General features: G+C 33.2%; 1 protein-coding gene across 3 annotated transcripts in view; it reads left to right on the top strand.

The window, feature by feature from the left end:
* Grik2 (glutamate ionotropic receptor kainate type subunit 2) overlaps positions 1–24,949 on the top strand; it is a 576,711-nt gene that overhangs the window by 408,264 nt on the left and 143,498 nt on the right. For all 3 annotated transcript variants that reach the window (XM_057753255.1, XM_057753263.1, XM_057753270.1), the window contains exon 12: positions 13,694–13,917. In XM_057753255.1, coding sequence (XP_057609238.1) covers positions 13,694–13,917 — 224 coding nt within the window. The remainder of the gene's footprint in view (positions 1–13,693; positions 13,918–24,949) is intronic.

Here is a 24,949-nt window from a genome sequence, read left to right as displayed (position 1 = left end):
CGGCGTAACAAAATGTTTTTTGTTATCCTCCTGTTTTCAAATTAATCTGTCATCATGGTGTAAAATATGTTTTGAGATATGATAAAGCTTTCTGTCAGTCAGTAATCTTAAGTCATTATATCACCCTGAATGAACAATATTGTTATGTATGAATAATTGTCAATCCACTTATTTCCATCTATTTCTTTAACCAAATTATTTAGCATGTCTTACCAACAGCTCAGGTTGAATAGTTAATTAAATTAAATTTAAAATGTATGTATTTATCATTATTAAAAATATTATCTGTTATGCTACATTAAAAAACAATCAAACTTGCCCTCAATTTTTAAAAGTAAAATTTTATAGCATTGCCACATGACAAGTATGCTCTTATATGTTTATATTTGTATAGAGAAATTTATGCTGATGTGCACTATACCTATGAATATATATTTTTCTATATGTAGATAAATATTAATAATATGTCTGAGAAGGAAAGAAGAATTTATGTAGATAAAAATTTTCTGTTTTCAAGAACAATGACTCTGTTTATTAGTATCAATATAGAGCTTGAATTATTTAGTGAATATTTGTACTTGTTTTCCCTCTGAAATTCATCTTCAGTTTAATATTTGTTACTCATTTTTTGTTTACAGTTGAATGATAACCAATCTTTCAAATGTATTTTATTTTAACACAGTTTGAGAAAATATAGCCTGTATGATGCTACTGAATAAGTTAGATTCCACACCCTTCTTCACTCTTTATTGAAATATGATCTGACCAATTTGTGAAAGTCCCTGAGACTCACTTTGCTCTGCTAAGAAAGCATAAATATGAAAGCATGCATGTAACAGTAGAGATTATGTATCATAAAAAGTATGAAGTTCATTTCACAGAGATAAGTATCTTGTAACTATCCAGTGCAGTGTGATATCCTTGTAGAAGCATAAAAATTCAATGGACTGGATGAGAGCACAAATATCATATACAAAAAAAAGAATAATAAATTTAAAAATAAGATCTTTTGATTTTGTTTGTGAGTCTAGCCATCTCAGAAGTCAAAATACAACACTGGAAAAAAAGACAGCATCAAAAAGTGGACCTAGTCAAAATGAATATCTGTTTGTAAAAGAATGCTTATGGATCCATATCTATCATGCTGCAAAAACTCCAGTTCAAACTGATCTAAAACCTTTACATTAAACCAGATACAATGTATATGATAGGAGAGAAAATGAGTTGGCACCAAAGATGACTTTATGAACAGAACACTGATATCATAGACACTAAGATCAACAATTTACTCTGTAGGAATCTGAAGTGGGACAAACCCTGGGCCCTTCCTCCCAATTCCTCTTTTCTAGCCAGCCAGAAGGAGAAGTTCCTGTAGGTAGGCTCCTCCAAAACCCAACACTATCCACCAGACTATACAATCTACTAGCCACACCCTGCCCACTAAGTCACCTATCCTCCTGCAACCTTGGTGGAACTCTGAAACACAGTTTGCTCCAATGCTGAGAAAACTCAAGATGTGAGTGAACAGCCACATGATGGGATGCCACACTCTCTAGAACCTCCACAGTGGGACAAATCCCTGGGCCCCTCCCCCAACTCCCTTGGCTTTTCTAGCCAGCCAGCAGAACAGTGTCCTGCAGGTACCCCCTCCCCCAAACTTAACTCATCCACTGGACCCGCTAAGTTACTAGCCCTACCCTGTCACAAACTCCTGCAACCTCTGTGGAACTCTGAAATACAGCTTGCTCCACACTGAGGGGACTTAAGAGAATTACACCAAACTTCTCAGTGGAAACCATGAAAGCCAGAACGTCCTGGGTAGATTGCTGCAGAACTAAGAGACCAGAGATGCCCAGACTACTATAACCAGCAAAGCTTTCATCACCATTAATGGCGAAAACAAAATATTCCATGACAAAACCAGATTTAAACAATACATATCCACAAACACAGCTCTACAGAAAGTAGGGGAAGGAAAACCCCAACCCAAGGAAGCTAACTGCACCTACAAAACACAGGCAACAGGTAACTCCCCACTAGCAAAAGCCAAAGAAGGGAAACACACAAACCCTACTACTGAATTAACAACTACTGGTCATTAATAGCTCTTAATACCAATGGACTCAATTTACCTAAAAAAAGACACAGGCTACAAAATACGAAATACAAATACGAAAACAGGATACAGCCTTCTGCTGTATAAAACAAACACACCTCAACCTCAAGGACATACACTACCTCAGAATAACAGGTAGGTAAAAAGGTTTTCCAATGAAAAGGACCTAAGAAATACATGAGTATAGATATCCTAATATCTAACAAAATAGATTTCAAACTAAAATCAATCAGAAGAGATGGAGATGGACACTTTGTACTCATAGCACGAACAATCCATCAAGATGTAGTCTCAATCCAGAACATATATGTCCCTAATACAAGAGCACCCACATATGTAAAAGAAACATTACTAAAACTTCAATCACACATCAAACCCCACACAGTAATAGTAGGAGACTTCACCACTCGACTCTCACCAATGGACAGGTCAAACTTAACAGAGAAATAAGAGACTTCTGGTTTTCTTTGCTCACAAATTCTTGATGTTTTTAGATCCCAGGAAAACAATGCTTCTTTGAGGCTTAGTCCTCTGTGTATACCATTCTTCTCCTTATTGTGTTCTCACCTACACTTTTACAATTACTCATGTACTGTTAAGTTTGGTTGCTGACTCAGCCTTTCTCTTGAAGACAGTTAATTTAATTATTCTTGGTGAGTTCAGTGTTTTTATAGAAGATCATCAATCACTCTGCACAGCAAAGCTTCTTGAATTCATGTCTAGATACCTCTCAGCTGCCTCTCTTACTGTTACATTTTAATTATCTGAGAAACACTATTTAAAAATGAGTGCTACATAAATTCAATGCTGCCTTCTGCTTATTCAGTAATTCTTCCTTAGTATTCCAATTTTGACTTAATCAATATATAAGCTGAATGGTCATGTGAGTTTTTCCTCAAATCTTTTCTCATCAGTATACTTTTCTATACTTTTTTTTTTGTTTGTTTGTTTTCAAGACAGGGTTTCTCTGTGGTTTTGGAGCCTGTCCTGGAACTAGCTCTTGTAGACCAGGCTGGTCTCGAACTCACAGAGATCCGCCTGCCTCTGCCTCCCGAGTGCTGGGATTAAAAGCGTGTGCCACCACCGCCCGGCTTTTTTTTTTTTTTTTTTTTTGGTTTTTCGAGACAGGGTTTCTCTGTGATTTTTGGAGCCTGTCCTGGAACTAGCTCTTGTAGACCAGGCTGGTCTCGAACTCACAGAGATCCGCCTGCCTCTGCCTCCAAAGTGCTGGGATTAAAGGCGTGCGCCACCACTGCCCGGCTCATCAGTATACTTTTTGTTGCTCAGATTTACTACTACATTTATGACAGAAGTCATGCTTTATCTGTTGGTTCATAGCACTTACCATTCTAGAAATCTGACCCTGTGTTAACGTCATTGTCTGTTTCACTGTTCCTCTCATAAAAAGGTAAACTAAGATTGAGAATGAAAACGAGATGGGAAAAATAAAATCTATATAAAATATACTCAGAGATCGCGAGTGCTTGAGGAGGTTCCCTTCAGTGTCACTGTAGCCACTGTTCTCTATTTTATGTTGCAATGGTGTTCTAAATTTCTCCCTCACCCCTTGTAGCTGGTGATATAGGAAAACATATCCTTGAACTGTAAAAGATACTCTTGTGTCCTAAAGAGAATGACAACTAATGTATCAAAACATTCTTCCTCAATGTTTCCTTCCAAATGGATAAAATGCTTTATTATGATGTTCTTATCCCTTCTCACCTTTTGAGGTGATCAAGAAGTTGGTCATTTTTTACACAATGTACCATTTTTATCTTTATATTCTGCTTTGATTTTTATGTACAGGAATTTTGTATACCTCGTCTCTTTCTCTGTAGACACAACCCCTTTCCTATAGATTTATTTTTATTATTTTTAAATGATTAGGTCTTAATTAAAGAATAGAATTTCTCTTTCTCTGTTAGCTAGTGTTTTAGGTAGCTCATTGAGGTATCTTTTTTACAATATTGTGTTCACTGTCTATTACTGTGAACTGATAACTCTTCTAAATTTTTTGATCTCATGTTGCTTTAAAAAATATTCCTATTAATGTTTTCAAATTGATGACCAAGAAGATGTTTTAGGCTTTATTTAGCATTACTTATAAGAACCTACTCAAGTATCTTCATCTATTGTATGTATGTATGTATGCATGTATGCATTCATATATCTGTGTATGTATCTTATTTCTACCTTAATTTATCAGACTATCATCTATCTATCTGTCACCTATCTATCATCTATCTATCTACCTATCTATCATCTATATATCTATCTATCTCTTCATACTCCCACTCTCCCTGGTCTTTCTTTTTACTCTCTTCAGAGTATATTTTTCCATTCACATCTGAAGAAATGGATCTTAAATCATTTCAAGGTTACATACTCAATTCTGTGACTAGAAACAGATTAGCCATTTTACTAGCAATTTCTTTAAGAAGCCTAATTGTTTTGAGACTAGATAAGAAATGTTACTAACAAAATTGTAATTTGTGAGCACAACTTATTTTTAAATAATACAGTTGAGAGATGGAATAGTAGAGAAGAAACACTGAGTGGAAGATAAACAGATCCAGTAGAAAAGGGCATGTCAAGCTATGTGCAGAGTTGAAAAAACAATAGAGAGGGGAAAAACTCACAATAACCAAATATGTTAAAAATATAAAGTTACCCCTGATATAAAATATAGCTATTAAAAGTTATAGTGTAAAGAAGGTGATAAGTACAAAAAAATTTAATGTCAATAATCTATGTTTAAAAGAATTAACTCCACAACACAATGAATTTTAAAATGAGGCAAATAATTTGACAATGATAGTTTAAGTTACTTGTCATCATAAAAATGAGCTCATAAATTATATTCAATAGAATGAGTTAGTTAAGTGAAGGAGATATTCATTGATTTAACTCACAGACAGTACAGAAAGACTAAAATAGAGTCATTGAAAAGACTAAAAGACATAGAGGGCAGTCAATGTATCTAGTGTGCCTTGAGGAAGGAGAAAATAACTTACAGGAGAACATTCTTACTATTGAAATCAAAACTTGATTATAAAATATAACCCCAGCAGCACAGACACTAATAGAAACAATAAATGGGACCTCCTGAAACTGAAAAGCTTCTGTAAAGCAAACGACACGGTCAACAAGAAAAGACAACAGCCTACAGAATGGGAAAAGATCTTCCCCAACCCCACATCAGATAGAGGTCTGATCTTCAAAATATACAAAGAACTCAAGAAATTGATGATCAAAAGAACAAATAATCCAATAAAAGTGGAGTACAGACCTAAACAGAGAACTCTCAACAGAGAAAACTAAAATGGCTGAAAGACACTAAATGAAATGTTCAACATCATTTGTAATCAGAGAAATGCAAATCAAAACAACTCTGAGATTCCATCTTACACCTGTAAGAATGGCTAAGATTAGAAACACTGATGACAACTTATGCTAGAGACGTGGGGAAAAGGGATCACTTCTGCATTGCTGGTGGGAATGCAAGCTGGTAGAGCCCCTTTGGATGTTAGAATGATGATTTCTCAGAAAATTAGGAAACAACCTTCCTCCAGACCCAGTAATACCACTTTGGGTATATATCCATAGGATGCTCAATTGTGCCATAAGGACATATGCTCAACTATGTTCATAGCAGGATTGTTTGTCATAACCAGAACCTGAAAACAACCTAAATGCCCCTTGACAGAAGAACGGATAAGGAAAATGTGGTACATTTATACAAGGGAATACTACACAGCAGAAAAAAAATAATGACATCTTGAATTTTGCAGGAAAATGGATGGAACTGGAAAACATTATTTTGAGTAGGGTAACCCAGACACAGAAAGACAATTATCACATGTACTCACTTATAGGTGGTTTTTAAACATAAATCAAAGAAAACCAGCTTACAAACCATAATCCCAGAGAATTTAGACAACACTAAGAACACTAAGAGAGACTTACATAGATCTAATCTACATGGGAAGTAGAAAAAGACAAAATCTTGTGAGTAATTGGGAGTATGGGAACCTTGATGGACGATTGAAAGGGGCAGGGAAGAGACAGAGAGGTGAGCAGAGAGAAATGTAGAGCTCAATAAAAATCAAAACAAAACAAAACTGAAACATAATGTTTAAAAGATGGATGGAGCTAGAGTCAGAGACCCACATTGGAGCACTGGACTGAGCTCCCAAGGTCCAAATGAGGAGCAGAAGGAGGGAAAACATGAGCAAGGAAGTCAGACCGCAAGGGGTGTGCCCACCCACTGAGACAGTGGGGCTGATCTAATGGGAGCTCACCAAATCAACCTGGACTGGGACTGATGGAGCATATGAGCAAACTGGACTCTCTGAACATGTCAGACAAGGAGGGCTGACTGAGAAGCCAAGGACAATGACACTGGGTTTTGATCCTACTGCATGTACTGGCTTTGTGGGAGCCTAGTCTGTTTGGATGCTCACTTTCTTAGACCTGGATGGAGAAGGGAGGACTTAGACTTTCCACAGGGCAGGGAACCCTGACTGTTCTTTGGACTGGAGAGGGAGGGGGAAGAGGATGAGGGGAGAGGTAACGGGGAGGGGGAGAGAAATGGGAGGAGAGGAGGAGGTAGAAATTTTTAAGTAAAAGAAAAAAAAAAGAATTGATCCATTACCCATGGAAAGACAACACACACACATGCATGTACTCAAGCACACACACATACACACAAAGAGTGAGACAGGTAAACACATAAAAAGTCATCAGATAAATTTCTAATATATTTGTTGATGAAAGACATTAAATATACACATAATAAAAAATTTTAGTATTCTCTAATGAGACAAAGCTCCTTGGAGAGCTACAGAAATTTAAATTAAATAGATCCATTTCTGGGGCAATCAAACATAGGAAGGATTATCTGTAGAGAGTTTGAGTGTCAAGTCAGTTCAGAATCCATATTTGTTATCTGCAATATTTCTTGCTCAGAATTAGTATAAAGTATCTTGTAAACATTCCCCTAAATACTCCATTGAGTTCTTCTTTATCTAATTGATTGTGATATTATAGTTCTTCTGGTGCTTGGCTTCAAGGGTCCTTATATCAGCATTGAAACGATTACATTTGAATATGCATTAGACTCTTTCATGTCTATCACTAAATTGTGATAATAGATCTGTCACAGTATTTCATTGTTGAAAAAAACAGAAACATTTTCCACTTCACTATAGATTATAATATGAATTATTAATTTAATTAAGAAAGTATAATTAATTTATGAAATATTGGACATTCAGTACCTGATGTGGAAAATCATTCTGTATATGTGTTGCATGTATTGGTTCATGAATAAAGCTGTTTTAGCCAATGGCTTAGCAAAGTAAAGCCAGGTAGGAAATCTAAACAGAGATCTAGAGAGTAGGCAGATTCAGGCAGATGCTATGTATCTGCCAAAGAGAGAGATACTAGAAGGAATCTTACTATTAGGTCACAGCCTCACAGCAATATAGATTAATAGAAAATGGTTAATTTACCATATAAGAATTATCCAGTAATATGCTTGAGCCATTGACCAGTGTTTTAATTAATAACGTGATTAGTTGGGTTTTAGCAGCCGGAAAATGAACAAGCAGTTTCTTTTTATGTATGCTACTAATGTGGGCTGACTACATCCATAAAACATGAGAGAGCTTAGGAAGGAATTTTGTAAACAAAAACAAACAGAGTTAAGAATTGCTTCTTGGTAGCAGCATTTTCTTGGGTGGCATCTGTTTGCTAGAGGCAAGCAGAGTCGTGATTCCTTTAAAAGAAGTCTTTGTGACTCAGCATTATCAGCAAAAAATGAGTAATTTCTTGAAGAGTCAGCTTCCTGGTTCATGCTGGTAGTACAAAACTCTGGCCCTTTCAGAAGGTCCTGCACTTAAATGGGGTTTGTAAGCAGAGTGATAATAGTTGCTTAATGGTGAAAAACCTGCTGCATCCCTGGATCTGTGGCCTTGAGATTGGTTTGCAGAGTTGGTGGTTAACATGCCTCCACCATGTTGGACTAGGATGAGGCCAAAAGGCAAAACAGCCATAGTTCTAGCCACACCACTTAGCATTTTAAGAAACTAGTCAGAAAATGATTACAGATATACAATAAAGACAAACTCACACAAAAACAAACCACTGAACAGGTCACAGTGTGTTCAAAAAATGTACGTAGACTTGGAAAGAGGGTAAAAAGAGGATTGACAGTTAGAAAAACAAGTACAGACAATCATAGACTAGAGGACTAAGATAATAAAATAAATATTAAAAAGTCATAGAGTAAAAATAAATAAACCACATAAAGTTGGAGTACACATAGAGAGTCTGGATTATATATATTATTGTGTTTTCTTTGGATTTTTTGACTTCAGAGAAACATTTGATTCTGGGGTCTGCTTAATTAAATCAACATAAAAGTATTTTGACTTCAAAATTTGCATCTAATGATATGTTACTTTAGAAAATAGGGTCTACTTTTGTTTCCACAGAACTTGTGGATTTCTTCCTGGCTAATGTGATTTGTTGGAACAAGATCCCATGAGAGGTCTCTATGAAACCTAAATACCTTGCCCAAAAAACATCAGAAAGCAGTCTGGAGAAAACTACACCCAAAGTACCAAAACGATTGCTTATAAATGTTTGTTTTCATTTATAGAGGGATATGATATAGAGATGAATACTTTACACTGGTATGGATCTTGGTCTACTGATATGAATTTAAGGTTAATTTTGTTAAACTGTGTATATGTATTTCTGCTCTTGTTCAAGGTATTTTGTTTTTACAGCTCTTTCAAAAACATAATGTACAATTATGAAATACAGATTAATAGTCATCTGTAGTCAAAGACTGCTTGTTTCCCGACTGCTCAGACCTGATTAATCACACAAAAACTTTATTGATGAATATGTGGCTCAACTAATAGCTTAGGTGTCTTTCTAGCTAGCTCATATATTAAATTAAACCATTTCAATTAATCTGTGTATTGGCATGAGGCTGTGGCCTACCAGCATTGTTCTCTAGACTACTGATGTGGAAGTACCCTCTATGTGCTGTGATTATCATTAATGAATAAAGAAATTGCTTTGGACCTGTAGCAAGGCAGAACTTAGGTAGGCAGGGAAAGCTAGGCTGAATGCTGGGAGAATGAAAGACAGAGTCAGAGAGATGTCATGGAGCCACTTCCAGAGTCAGACATGCTAAAACTTTGTCAGTAAGCCATTGCCATGAGATGATACACAGATTAATGGAGATGGGTTAAATTAAAATGTAATAGCTAGCCTTATAAGAAGTTAGAGCTCATAGACTAAGCAGTGTTTTAAATAATATAGTTTTGTGTCATTATTTCAGATCTAAGCTAGCTGGGTAGCTGGGAACCAAATAAGTGGCTCCCTTCTCCAACAGACTACTTCCTGCTGATTTGGGGTGCTGTTAATCAGGTCTTCCATGGGGTATCCTGTGTGGTTGATCCATCTCTTCCAGCAGTCCTGAAGCTGTCATGGATGTTGGATCATCTGGGGCATTGTTTCAGGAGGTCTTGTTTGATCAAACCATATTAGCTGGTGAGGCATCTAGAGCTTTCTATCCTCTGTGGAAACAAGAACCTCTTTTCTAAAGCAACATATCCCTAGACCCACATTTTGAAGTCAAGATACCTTCAAAATATATGTTGGTTTAGTTAAGCAACCTGCTCAATGAAATGTCTCAGTGTACTTAGCACAGTCAAACTATTCAAAGAAAACACAATAATAGGTATAATATAAATTTTCTGTGGAATTTTCATCTTTACAAGGCTTCTATTCTTCTAACCTATGTCTGTCTGTACTCTTTTATATTACTTTTACTGTCTCTTCAAAACTTTGTTTTTTATAACTGTCTCTACTCTTTTTCTTCTCTTTCCCAAGCCTATGTACATTTTTAAATATACTATGTGTTATTCAGAGGTTTATTTGTCTGAATCTGTCTTTATTGTGTATCTCTAATCATTTTCTGACCAGGAGTGCTTTTAAAATGGTAAATAGCTTGGTCACCGTGGCTCTGGATGCTGGCTCCACCTCTCTCAGGCTTTCAAATGATGAAGGTACTTTTACCCCCAGCTCTGGGACTGCCAGGTGGGAGCCATCCTCACCACTTCAACCCATGTTGCCACCAAGTAAGTTGCAGCATGATGCCAAAAAACTCCATTCAAGTGTTTGGCCTCCTGAAAAGTCCAGTGCTATTAATGCAAATAGCACGAAACAGGACACCTTCTTAAAGGAGCTGCCCAGGTTTTACTGCTACCACTGAGGCGGGAAGCCTTCTCTTAGAGAAGCTGTGCTCACTGACAGCAAACAGAAGATGTCTGAAAAATGAAAACATGGCTACCAAGAAGCTGCCCTTTTTTCTTGGTCTAGATGCCACATTGGGTGCCACTATGCAGTCAGACATTGCTCATTGTTTCAGGATTGCTGAGACCTGAATAATTACACAGAAACTATACTAAATACAACACTCTTCGATCAGTATCTTAGGCATCTTTCTAGCTAGCTCGTTTCTCTTAAATTAACCCTTTCTATCAATCTGTGTACTGCCAAAATGCTGTGTCTACCAGTAAGGTTTCTAAGGTTCAGGCGCTTTCTTCTCTTTTGGTGCTACATGGCATTTTCTTGACTCCACCAACTCTCTCTATATATCTCTTCCATTCTGGCTATATTCTGCTAAACTGTTGGCACAAACATCTTTTTTATTATGTGATGGTAATAAAACAAATTCATGGCATACAGAGGGGAATTCTATATCAGTTTTCTATCATAATAAAATTTTTATTCATGTTAGTTAGGTGTTATAGATCTACAAAGATGTATTTCAGCTATATTGATAATCTTCCACACTTCAAAGACCTACAGAATTTTACATTTAAAATGTTTTAAGAACATAGGTTTTTCTCAACAGAGAGATACATCTTATCCTGGAAGCTCCATATTATTTCAGCGAGGTTGATAAGCACTGAAAAAAATTATTATGTAATTTGCCTTTAATGTGGCAAGGCTACTAGTTTGGAAAAATACTGCTATTGTCATCACTGCTTGATGATATGCTGTTTGAACTAGACATGCAGGAGGACCCACAGTAAAGTGACTGCTAAACTTTCCAAAAGAATGGGTGGTCCTTTGCAGTTCTTGCTTTACAGACCAAACTGCCAGACATTCTGCAGTACACAGAAGAAAGCAACTGATGAACTTTGCCATTATAAGGCAAAACAGACCTTCAAATTTCCTGCTTCATGCCAGTTTCTGAGCCCATAGGCTGACAATGGATACCCCAATATTAGAAAAGGAATTTGGGTGACTATCCAGGCAGCGAGATGTCTCTGTTAATTCTAGAGTATTGGAAGTTGCTTACAATGCACTTCTTGTTAACAGGCAATATTACATCCTTCTGGGGTCTTTGGTAGAATTAAAGATAGTTAAAGTTTTACTTAGTTATGATAAAAGATAAATTAGATATAAAATTTAAGACTCACAAAGATATGATAGATGATAGGGTGTTTTCCTTAATTTGCCAAATGTAAATGGACTAAATATTCTCTTTCTTTGACAGTGTTGCTATTTTGTTCTTTCAGATTTTAGTCTTTTCCATTATTTTTCCTTTCCACATAAGTATTTCATTTACTCAACCTCTTTAGACAGACTGTGATCTCCCACTTCTGTGAACTTTTTGAATGGATGCATGGATGAGTATGTGTGTGTGAGTGGGTGAGGGAATGAGTGAGTGAATGTCAACTTACTCTTCTATGATTTCCTTGCTGGTTTCTTAGACATGTTGGATTGTTAGGTCCTAAGAGTTGTTTCCAATTGATTCTATGTGTAGCCAGTTCTATCTTTTGCTGAGTTCACCACATAAGAATGATTAAACTTTCTACATTATTGATTCATTTTCCTTTTTCAGAAGAAATAATAGAGAATTTATGTGAAGATTAAATGTTATAGTTCATATGAAGTTTCCAATACAATACCTGAGCTACAGAAAATAATTAAAGAATGCATCAATAATTATTCTAAAGCTGGTATTTCCCTGATTTATGAACATGAAGTATGATTATAAACACATGAGGTTCTAAATGACACTTTGTTTCTTCAGTTTTTGGAGAAACTACTTCCAAAACAAATGAATATTTCCTAGCCCTATGTCCTTCAACAGATAAAAGTTTACAAAATAATATTGTCAACAAACAGTACTCTGGAGAAATTAATTGCATTTATTATTTAGTTTATTTTCTTGTGCACTGCAAATTGAACATTTTTACCTCAGATAGGTTTTTATGTTTTTCAAAATAAAATGGATGCAACAATATAGCTTCTTAGCGTGGATACCTTTATCACATTAAAGTATTACAATGACTCTTCAATGCATTAGAATATTATACTTCCATAATGTATTAGAATATTATAATGACCTCATACAATTTTTAGCGCATCAAACCACCCTGAATAGATGACTGTAAAATGAGTTTAAAGCATTGGTGATTTATGATATTTAAGATACTACAGAAATTAGCATCCTCATGAAATTTAAAATCTTATATTTTTATGTCTGGTTGTTATCTCTTAAAAGCCTATTCTTCTCTAATGAGAAGTAGAAAGGGAATGGATCTGGAGGGGAAGAGAGATGTGGAGGAACTGGGGGAAGTAGAGATAGGGGAAACTATAATCAGAATATAATGAATAAAAAAATAATCAATTTTCAATTAAAAGAAAATGTGAAAAAAGACAAACTCATTTTTAATGTGGTTTATGCAATGGTGTGAGGATTTTCTTTAAATAATATAGAACAAATTAGAGGAATAGAAATAAAAGCTTGAGGGTAGTACACAATTCTCAGTTTTGTGCGATTTAAAGAATGTCTTAAGTATTTAAAGGCTAAATTTTTAGCTGAACTATTTTATATTTTTGAAAACTAAACTTTTTACATTCTTGTATGTGTGTGTATGCAAATGTATGATATCTTTGTCTATGAGTGTTGCTACTATACATATGGAAATCAGAAGACAATTTGTTGTTGTCTGTTCTCTCTTTATACCATGTGGGTCCAGGGATGCACTTTAGCTTGTCAGATATGGTAGCATGAGTTTTTACCTGCAAAGCCATCCCCTTTGTCCAGAAAATTATTTTTGATTGCAAGATAAATAGTTTGAAATGGTTATCACTACATTTGTAATTCTATCAAAATATGCAGGCAAGTAAAGATAGAATGAAATTTTGAGACTAACAGTAAAAGCAATTATTAAAAATTTCATTATGAATAATTTTATTTACTGTATTATAATAGTTTGTTTTATTTTTATTTCATAATTTTATCTTTTTTTCATAATTAGTTATGGTCAAGGCTGATGTAGTAACTGGAAGCACATAGAAACTGGTAACTTACTAAATAATCAATCATCTCTTTAGAGTAAAGAGCACTGTTGATCTTAACAAAATTTAATCATTACAAAAATTATTATGTGTAAAATCTTTAGTTACAGATATTTTACTTGTGACTTAGATTCAATTTTCTTAATTATTTTCCTGTTTTTCTGTTTCTCTCCACAGAAAGCTGACCTCGCAGTTGCTCCACTGGCTATTACCTATGTTCGAGAGAAGGTCATCGACTTTTCCAAGCCGTTTATGACACTTGGAATAAGTATTTTGTACCGCAAGCCCAATGGTACAAACCCGGGCGTCTTCTCCTTCCTGAATCCTCTCTCCCCTGATATCTGGATGTATATTCTGCTGGCTTACTTGGGTGTCAGTTGTGTGCTCTTTGTCATAGCCAGGTAACATGCTCACTTTTGTGATTTTTTTGGCAATTGTTACCTCTTTTTCTAACTAATAATTGTCAAAAGTCACAATCTACTTTCCTTGCTTTCTCTTGGGGTGCCGTAGATTTACAAACTTCTAAGAATCATATACACTTACTCCATGGACTATGCTGCCATTTGTGGCAGAAAGCATGCTGGTTGTGTCAGTAAGCTGCAAGTGTGGTAGGTAGACATTAGTCTTTACGGTCAAATTTTGAAACCAGTCCTAATTATTGCAACAGCTTTCTCTGCTTTTAACTTAGATAATAATTGTGCCTCAAGATTCTGAATTCTATTGCTGCCACAATGAAAATGAAGTCCATTATGTTTTTGAGTTTTTATACTCTGTGGTAAAAAGTATTAGAATTTAGATGTAGATTTCTGTTAGATAAAAATTCTCATAATCTATGACCATGTGCATTTATGTGCCCAATAGTCAAAATTAAATATGAATTTTTTTATAATTTTGTGACAAAGAATTTTTGAAAACCTCTTTGAGCTTTCTTTAAATTCTCTGATAAAATCATTTATTTTCCTCGAAGTAGGGCAATACATTTTTCTTTTATAAAAAGAATAAAATAAGTTATATATACAGCATAAATCTTTATATATTTATATTTTTGATAAATTTATACATAATTATCTTTTTAATTTATTATGTTACCTAAATGTTTAGTATTAAAATTTGACTACTTAAGACCATAATAATTTGTATTTGTTTGTACCAAGCAGCTGTACAGCAAGTAGGGTTTCTTTTCACAGTTCTTTATTCTTCCTCAAAACTCAAATTTAGATTATGAAGTTCAGGATTCTTTAGCTTCTACTTTTTCATGATCCTAGGAAATACAATAAGACATTTGTAGTGTCTTTAGATCAATAACATATTTGTTTAGTAACCAACAAAAGCCAGTGCAAATGTTTTTTTTTTTTCGAGAATTAGCTAAAGCCTAAAACAGTTTTCAGTCAGCACATAGAGCAAAGAGAAGCTGCTCTACATGAACAAACATTTTTGTGTGTCTTCCCATGAATTCACTTTGCAGCAATGTTTATATACTGGAAGGAAGGCTCCTAACACCACACTGTCCTGAGAAATTGTGTAGGCATCACTCATGCTAAAGTCTAATAGAACTTCTCTTGAACTCTTGAACTAGACTTGAGTTTATTTTCTAGCTGCAGATACATTAACTAGTAAAAGACACGTGGTAGTTATACAAAATTAACAAGTAGTTCAAAATACTTACTTAACTCTCCTTTTCTATCAAAATGAGATGTTATGTTGAAGTGTTACCTGTATTGATTAAAAAGATAATAAGGTAACTCCCATTGAAAGAATGTATTATTCAATTTGAAAATATAAGGTCAAGTAGTATGTCATATTCTATTGACTTTATGTTTAGGAGAGTTACAGACTATATTTATTATTTATTATTTAATGAGTGAATTTGAGATCATCCTGCTCTATCTTATTTCTCAAAGAATGAAAAATAATTTACTGAATGTCTAAAAAGCAATACAATACAGAACAAAAACTTTATCAGAAAGCTCTTAACTATTCTATTAATTAATGTCTGATAATTTATTAAACAATAAACTGTATTTATTAGTCTTTGAAGAGAGTGTAAAACTATGTCTAATTTTCCAGAATACCTTTGCTTATCATTAGTAATTAAGATGAGCAGAAGAATGTCTAGGTTCAGGTTAATTTCTAACGCAAGCCCCCAATTCAAATTAGTTTGTATAAAACCAGTTTTTCCTAGTATGAAAGAAGCTTTGAGATGCAACCCCAGAGGAAATGAAATGGTCTACTGGTAGTAGTTAATTGCCCTTCTAAATTAATAGGAAGTATAATTTTTATTTTGAATTTAAAATATAGTATTTTGCTTTTACTTATAAGTTAAAATTATATTATACAGAGAGCTGCAATGAATCACTGACATTACTGAAGTCAGTATACATGCCATATTTTTATATTTTTATAAAGAGTACATACTTTATCTCCATTAAATTATAGAAAAGAAAAAGGGACACTATTCAGCAATGATGTAGCTCAGTAGCAGGGCACATGTCTAGCCTTTGCAAAGCCAAGATTGGACCCTAACACAGAAAAACAAAGAAACTCTTAGGTGCATATCTTAGTTTCCATTATTGTTGCCATGTGATAATATTACTGTGAACAAAGCATTAAAAGATATATTGTTTATTTTTCATTCACATTAGAGATCACAGCCATCATGACTGGAAGTTGAGTCAGCAGAGAATAAAGCAGCTGGTCACACTATGTCTACACATAAAGGATGCCTGTGTAGCTTATTGTCTGTGTTTTAGCCTGTCCATTATGACAGACCAGGAAATTTTTCTGATGTCTAAAATTAGGGTGGGTCTTCCCACAACTGTTAATGCAGTCAATACAGTTCCCTACAGGCATGCCCACAGGTCAATGTAGTCTGAGCAGTCCTTATTGAAACTTCTTTCCCATCTGACTACTGAGTCTGTTAAATTTACAGTTAATACTAAAATATCAATGTGTGTTATCTTCATTTTAAATCATCAACACTGATGTCTAAACCAACCACTGAGTCTATAACAGAATTCCTACTTATACATTATTGAGATAAATCACACTGAAATTTTAAAAATCATATAACACCTAACAAGGAAAGAAAACAACTGACTGCATAATTAAATATAACAAATATTTTAATATTGTCTGACTTTATAATTAATTATCTTTGACCTGTTAAAATTCTAATATTGTTTCTATTCTTATTGAAACAATTTATCTTCTATAATTTTTTACCTTCACAGACAAACTTTCAGCTTTTATTCTAGTTGTTTCATTAATCATTCTCTCAATTAGTAAAATATTTGCTGTCTTTAAAATCACACTTATTAGAATCTCATAAAACACTAAAACTTTCTTGATGTTTACTAGTTTATTTAACACACATATGCATGTACATGCAGAAAAATACATATATTATTTATTATATAATACATATAGCATACACACATATATACACATAAAATTTCAGCAATGTAATAAAATATATAATAATTATCCTATATCTTAGTTTTAAGGATTATATATATGAAGCTTATATTCATAAAAATTACTTAAATTTTCACACATATATAAAATTGACAATAAAAAATAAAATATTAGGCAGACTGTCATCAGTCATTTCAGTATCTACTAGATGAATTCTCTATTACCATGTTAACAACATTAGTCTTATGAAAACTTTAAACTAAATATGAATTGATAGCATTCATGCTTTTAAAGCTAGATTTTAAAGTATGTACTGTTTCTAGTCATTAAAATAACATGGCTTCATTTTTAGTTTACAAAAAACACACCTAAAGATACTTTACCAATTTAGTATATTTAATGGTTTCTAAGGTAAAAATGTCTCCGATACTTTTGTGTTGGTTTACTGTGTCATAAGGTCTTTATAGACTTATGATTTGTTATTTGTGGCATAATGACACAATCAGCATCCTCCTCTGAATTAGTAGAGAACTTGTTTAGCAGAATATGTAAGGCTGGGATATTGTAATCTAAAGAACAAATGTCCCTGTCCTAAATATCTTAGCAGTTTTTCCTGACTGACAAACAGAAAGTCTTTTGTGTAACAGTATTCTCTTTTAGTATTTCTCAATCTTATTTCCCATCTTCCTTTCTCATATGCTTTAATCTAGTTACAATTAGTGAGAGATAGTCATAAGAAAAGGCTGATTAGGGCACCCATCCTATCTATGCATAAGATTTGTTTTTCACCTTGCTTCAAATATTTCCCACATTAAGCAACATAGAATACCAACAATGAGGTATTTATAAAATAGGTTAGTTTAAATTCCCATTCAATTAAATTCCCATAGAGAATAGAGGATCTATCTCAAGGACAACCAGAGCTACTGAAATTTCATATATAAGGTTTGTTTTTGAGTTTTCATAATCTGCAATACAGATATACATAATGGATATCAATGCACAAATGAAGGGAATAGTGGTACACACATTTCCCTCCAACAGGATTGATGCCACCTGAACAATTACACACAAAACTGTTGGTCAGGACATTAGAAAATAAAATGTAAACAAACTTAAAAGAATATGATTTATACACTAAATTTTATAAGAATACATAACTATACTTTAGGCTTCTTACATGAACAACACAGTATAATTATGTACCGTTCTACAGCAGGAGAGCAAACTAAAAAACTTTGTAATGTGTTGAATATATAACGGTTTATTTTCTAAGTAAAAAACAATATAGCTTTTCATATTGTTTACTTTTTATTATTTTCATAATAATAGACTAATAACTGGTGCATTATTGACTAAAGCAGTAAAGATGAGCTCAACAGATATTTAAATGTTTATAATAATATGAATATTTATAATAATATCCTTCTATAGTGTCTATCATTATGTTTTAGCTAATGTTGCTTGTGGTCACAAAATGACAAGCCCATGTCTCACTTAGAGTCTTATACATTAAAAGCAAACCTGTATTTCTCTTGGAACTCAGTGATTTTAAACATAGAGTTTTTTATGGTTTATTGAGTTTAAAAATCCATGTCCAAAATGTTCACATTATCATCTTTGATCATATTTCTGGAGCAGTATGCAATAGCTCTTATATTCTTGTCACTGTGATGAGTGAAAACTCATGGACAGTAAAGGACAAATAGGGCTTGTTATGCACTTAGGAATGGATAACTGTTTTGGTAGCTGTGCAATGGTAAAGAAATTGGCTGTTAGGAAGACTTGTCACATAAAATAAAATACAAATTTTCCTACATGCCTGTACCACCAAATTTCCAACCTCCTACTCAGAAAACAATTTACACGTAACACTGCTTTATGCAATCTATTTTGCTTCTATTTTTAATGTAATGTTTAAGAGAAGTAAACTTTAGGGAGACATTTTTGGTATTTTTCTTCTCATGTAGCACACTTTCTAGAATATGCATAAAAATTGGGTTTTGGAGAGTGCTATTCTAATATGCCTCTTACACACAAGGAAAGATAGTTAAAAAGGACCATATTTTAAGATTTATCTGATTAATATACCTAATGTTTAGCACAGAGTCAGTCTGAAGACACTTTGAAAGTACAGACTGATTTTTTTTAAGTTGTGAAGTTTAATAAGACCACAAAGAGAACATATTCGTATATCTCCATAGTTCCTTGATCACCCCACTATAAAATTACACATCTCTTCAGTGGTTGTTGTTACAAAATGGCCATTGTTGTAAAATCGATATTGAGTTTTCATGATTTTTAGAAGAATCAAACAAAATGGCACTGAGTGGAATCACATATGATGAAGATGTTATCTGTGTAATGCAAAGCAACAGAGATGTAGACAGAACTCATAGGTCTATGAGGAGGAGGAGGTGAATTCTAATACTGACATGTAGAAATAAAAATGTTTTTCAATTCTTAAAATTCCAGGACAGTAAAATATAGAAATTAGAACAAAATTAACTAACACAAAGACAATATAAGTTTAAAATGATTTTTAGCAACACTGTGTAATCAAATACCTATTGGTATGTTGTTTTATTTTATTTTCCCAGTCTTCAGTCTTTATTTCCCTCAGCTTGCATTGTAGTCCTTTTTTTGTCACACAAGCTGGGCAAATGCTCAGCCTCTTATGTACTGGCCGCTAAAAGACTATTTTTTCTTTATGGTAAGACAAAATAAAATCTAAATGCATGAGAAGACATTTAATAGTCCAGTTTTTCTAATACTGTAGATACATAATTTGCCTTTGTTGTCTATTCTTGACCCAATGACACTGTTGAGTCCAGATGCTCCCAGAAATTTGGCTGCTATCTCCAGGTCACCGTTCAGTGTACACATTTCACAAATGATGTGACAAATGCCTCTGAGAACTATACACGACCTGTAATGACTTATTTCCATTAAGGAGATACACAATATCTAACTCAGCAAATCAGTAAATTTTTATACAATAAATTCAATTTTTAACACATTGAACTTTAATGATTATTAAGTTGTTATATTTAAAAATTTAGAACGTAGGGTGAAGTACTGTCCTTGGTGGTTGCCACTATGCACTCTTACCTCTCATCAGTTAACTCAGGCTCAGCAAACCATGAACAATACAACTAAAGATTTGTTTCTCTCCCTTTTCATCTTTTCCAGTCACTTCATTCTATTCTGCTCCCCTCCATTCTGCTTCCTTTCATTCCATTCCATTCTGCTCTGTTCTGTTCTATCCAATTCTTACCAAATTTTATTCCTATTCTACTTTATAAAATCCTCTTCCATCCCCCCTCCCCTTTTTTTTTTTTTTTTTTTACTTTGGGAAAGAATCCTTATGGTGAGTCTATTACGATCCAATAAGATAAAAATGAAGCACACTTTCCACAATTCATATACTTATTCCACCATACTCCTTAGTTTCCAAGCATCTCCACGACCTCAGCTGAATGTTCTGTGAGAGGCTGTTCTGAAGCTTTCCCAGAAAACAGCTTGTTCTGTCAGCTTTGAACACAATGCTTCTGCTTTCCCACAGACACTGGAAAAACTTTTTGTTTTGTGTGTGTGTGTGTGTGTGTAGGGGGAGAGGTTTCTCAGTCACACTAATAAAATTCTTAGTTTTTACGGAAGACAGTGTCCTTTATTTTCCTGATTATTAAACAGTTTATTCTTCCAAAGGGAAGGCGGAACTATTATCTGCAACTCTGCTTTGAAACAATTGAGCCTGTGTGGGAGAACCAGGGAAATACCCAAGGAACATATACACTAGTGTTTTTGTTTTCTGTATATTTTTCTGCAATAAAAATTGTGTACTTCTATACAGCATTTTTTTCAGAAGTGTAAAACGTAGTGTGGTAATTTTAATAGTAAATGTGACTTTTTATTATGTCTCAAAGCTATTGTTTTAATGTAATTATTTTATGTTATGAATTTCCAAGATACACATTCCCCTTGTGAAGGAGTCTTGAAAAAAAAAGAAAAGTAGTCTGATAACATGCAAAAAATAGCTACTTTACACTAAGAACCACAGAGATAATCACTTATTTCCTTATTTTAATCAACTGTGGATTTGTAGAATAAAATCACACACACCAGACCCTGTTACCCATCCCTGGCACAGAGGAAATTAAAAGTTTTTTTCTCTCTTTTTAAAGTTCTGACTTGTTATTACAGAAAGATTTTCCTAAAGAGAGTACAGGTGTACACACACACACACACACACACACACACACACACACACACATATGTAAATACATAGGTTGATTTAATCAACAGCATTAATAATCAAATGACTTTTAGCAGCTATTGCTCCTTTCTCAGAAGTCAGAGTTCGAAGACAACACAATAACATACATTGTCAGACTTTCTGCGTATTTTCCATCTTTATGTGGCTTTTGTATTCATCTGTTTCTTTTTTTAAGGACTTTATCATTTTTCTTTTCTCTCCCAAAACTATGTGTATTTTTAAATACGCTGTATGACATTTAGAGGTGGTTTTTTGTTCATCTGAGTCTGTCTTTACTACATATCTCTATCTTTTTATGATCTCATGAGTCTTTAATCTGCTAAGCAGAATGGCTAGGATTAAAGCTATGGCTTTCATTGCTGGCTCTCTCCCATTCCTTGGCTTCCTGAGAGTCTAGCTTCATGGTTAGAGGTACTAGTAGGAGACAAACTTATTGACACAACTCTGTAGAGTTTCTGGGTCCTTGCCACAATCAAGAAGCATGACACTGATTGCTCATAAACATCATTTAAGTGTTTGATAGCAGGGCCTCTTAAAAGAGACTTTTTTTTTATCCTAACACTGAGTTATGAAGCCTCTCTTAAAGGAGATACCACTGCATGCTTCTAGCAAAAAGAGCCAACCCAAGAAGTTGCTGCTACCAAGAAATCATGCTTGACTCTGTTCTTTTGTGTCTAGAATCCATTCACAAGATCTCTCAGGTTTTATGTGGATGCAATTGCCTCACATTCTGTGCCATTTGTAGATGGAAGTTCTACATCACCTGATCCTGCAGCCGCTCAGTTCCAAATGAGCACAAAGAGACTTACATTAATTAAAAAGTGTTTGCACTCTTACCTCGGGCTTATTACTAACTAGATATCACTATTTAAATTAACCCATAATTCCTATCTATGTTTAGCCACATGGCTTATTCCATTTTCTTATAATGTATTCTTATCATATTTCCTCTGCATCTGGCTGCTGAGTGTAAATCTGCCTTTTCTCTTCCCAGAATCTTATAGTCTAATAGTCCCACCTATTCTTTCTACCTTGCTACTGACCAATCAGCATTTTATTAAACCACTATAAGTGACAAATCTTTACAGCGTAGAAGAGCATTATTCCACAGCCATAAAGGTTAAAATATATTTTCAGAATATTCAACACCTAGACAAAAATCTCAGTAAGACATGAAGCCTTATTTACCTGTGCTCTGGACATCCTAGCATTCTCCTCTTTAAATGTCATTGCTTTCATTTGGTAAAAGAATAGCAAGATTTGTGAAACTCTAGGGAGAATAAAATACATTTCACATTTTGATCCCCCTCATAATTTATGTATATGAGAGAAGTTTCATCAATATTAAATGAAAACAAAAAGAAAACAACTGTGGTGATTTATGACTTTATTTCTTCATGTTAAATGAAATAATGTTCTCTCTCCAAATTATTGATAAGTAGGAGATACAGCATCATCAGCCAGTACAACTTCATTCATTAGAGCATGCCACAGCACCTTAATTGCTATAATTTTTTACATTCCATTACATAATTACATCATTCAAATTAAATTGTTTTCATATCAATCCTGTTGAGTATGTGTATATGAAAGTACCGAAATTAGCTTTTTATTCTTTATGATAAAAACTTTTCTAATGAAGTAATTTCACATATCCACATTTTAAAACTAGAATGAATATATTTAACCTAGTGTATATTGAATTTCAACATTTATTTCTAATGCTTTTAATTTTCATAAAGCATAAGTGTATATATTTTTTCAGCCTAGACTTTAAAGGTTTTTTTTTATTTTTAGTAAAGATATATGACCCTAAATTAATTATTGAAAAAAATCTATTTTTTCCTGTCATACTCCAAGATGATAAAATGAGATGAATTGACTTAAAACAGACTTTCCTATTAATTAACGCATTTAATATTTGAAGCAAAGGTGAAATGGTAGGTTTTCAATGTTACTGGCATGATAAACATTATAAACAGTTGGGCTACAACTGTCATCTAAGTTGGTTCAGAATATGCACCTGAATATTATTTTAACCTAATAAAATTAGGTAAGTGTTTCCTGGCTTCCCTTACTATTATTGATGTTCAAATTGGGGGTGGTGGGTGGCTTGCTTCAATATAAATTTATTGAATTGTTCCTCTGAGATATGATTTGGAAATAATAAAGAAAACCTGAATTTTGTTTATTGATGGATATATACAAAAGAATACAAAAGAGAGTCCCACTCCTAGAAATATGTTCATTGTAAAATGTTCATATTCCTATTATTTTATATTACTTATATTATATTATAAATATTCATATTACTCAGTTTTAATTAGGGCTTGAAATCATTTGAACTAGTAAGATTTGAAAGCTATGTTTCAAATCTACTTTTGGAGAATTTAAAAATATTCATTTTGGTAGCTAATTTGGATAATATAGATTAAAATAAATATTTGATTTCTAAACATACTTCAGTTGTCTTAAAAACTATATGGTATACACATTGTAAATAATACATTAAAACATTTTATTTGTTGATACAGTATACTATATTTCAAGACATTTCTGACTTTTTAAGTTAAAAGGCAGAAAGCCCACAAATAAAAAATTGTGAAAGTTTTACAAAAATAAATTTTATAGTTAAAATATTAGTAAATGAATAAATTATGTACTGTATATGTTTATGCCTGTTAATGATTAATATTTCCTGTAATCCTGATAACATCAGTTAAATAATTTTAAATACTTAAATCAAGCACTTATATAAGATTTTTTTGTCTTTTGAGTGCCTATTTTTTTATAAAAAAGGTATAGTTGGTTTCATGTTTCAGTATAAACAACTCATAGGTAGGGAGCCAACCCTGACTTACTGTGTTACAAACTTTTAGCATGCATATTGCAGGCTAACTACTTCTCTCTAATTTAAAAGTATAAAAGAAACATTTTAAAATAGAATATTGCTGTTTGTGTTATTTAAAAGTAACGCCTTTAACATTTAGTATCTATATTCAAAATATAGTTAACTGAGTAAGAAATACAACTTTGTAGGATAAAATTAATTTTTATAATGCAACATTGAAATCTGAGCCATTTTCCTGCTAAGTCTCAATTTAAAGCCACTCTTATATGAATAAAATTGTACAGTAGAGTAGCTGGTAGCCATCTAATGGGGTAACATGAAAATTATTGTATAATTTCAAAAGTATATTCTAATTTTCAGAATACAATGAACTTTTCTTTCATGTTGAAATTGGTAAAAAAATATTTAATAGCAGCAAACATTATTACAGTATTATTTTTTCCTAATATATAGATAGTTATAATAAATATTTTTAAATCCACAAAATAAAAAGCAACTTCAGACAAATTAAATAAATAATATATTGCTATATAGTATTATCAACTTTCAATATATTAACATACTAATCAGTTTATTATTGAAGGTAATTTTCTACAAATTTTACATTTAAGTAGGAGTCTTCAGAAAGTGCTACATTTCAATGATACTCATTATTTTATTATGTTTCTTCATTATCCATAATTTAAATTGTTTTCGTCAATGCATTACAAATCAGTTGATATTATCATTCTTATCATTTCATTAAGCTCTTATCCATTTATAGAATCTAAATAATATGTTCTATAGCATATTATTACAATGTTTATGTAAAGTAATCCTGGCACTTCATACCTAGAAATAATGACTTTCTGGCATTAAAGGTACCAACTGATGTCAATGTTAAGTAATTTAA

The sequence above is a fragment of the Chionomys nivalis genome, chromosome 2 (assembly GCF_950005125.1).
Source record: "Chionomys nivalis chromosome 2, mChiNiv1.1, whole genome shotgun sequence".
Taxonomy (NCBI): domain Eukaryota; kingdom Metazoa; phylum Chordata; class Mammalia; order Rodentia; family Cricetidae; genus Chionomys; species Chionomys nivalis.
The sequence above is the reverse complement of the archived record's forward strand: the minus strand, read 5'-3'. Positions and strand labels throughout refer to the sequence as shown.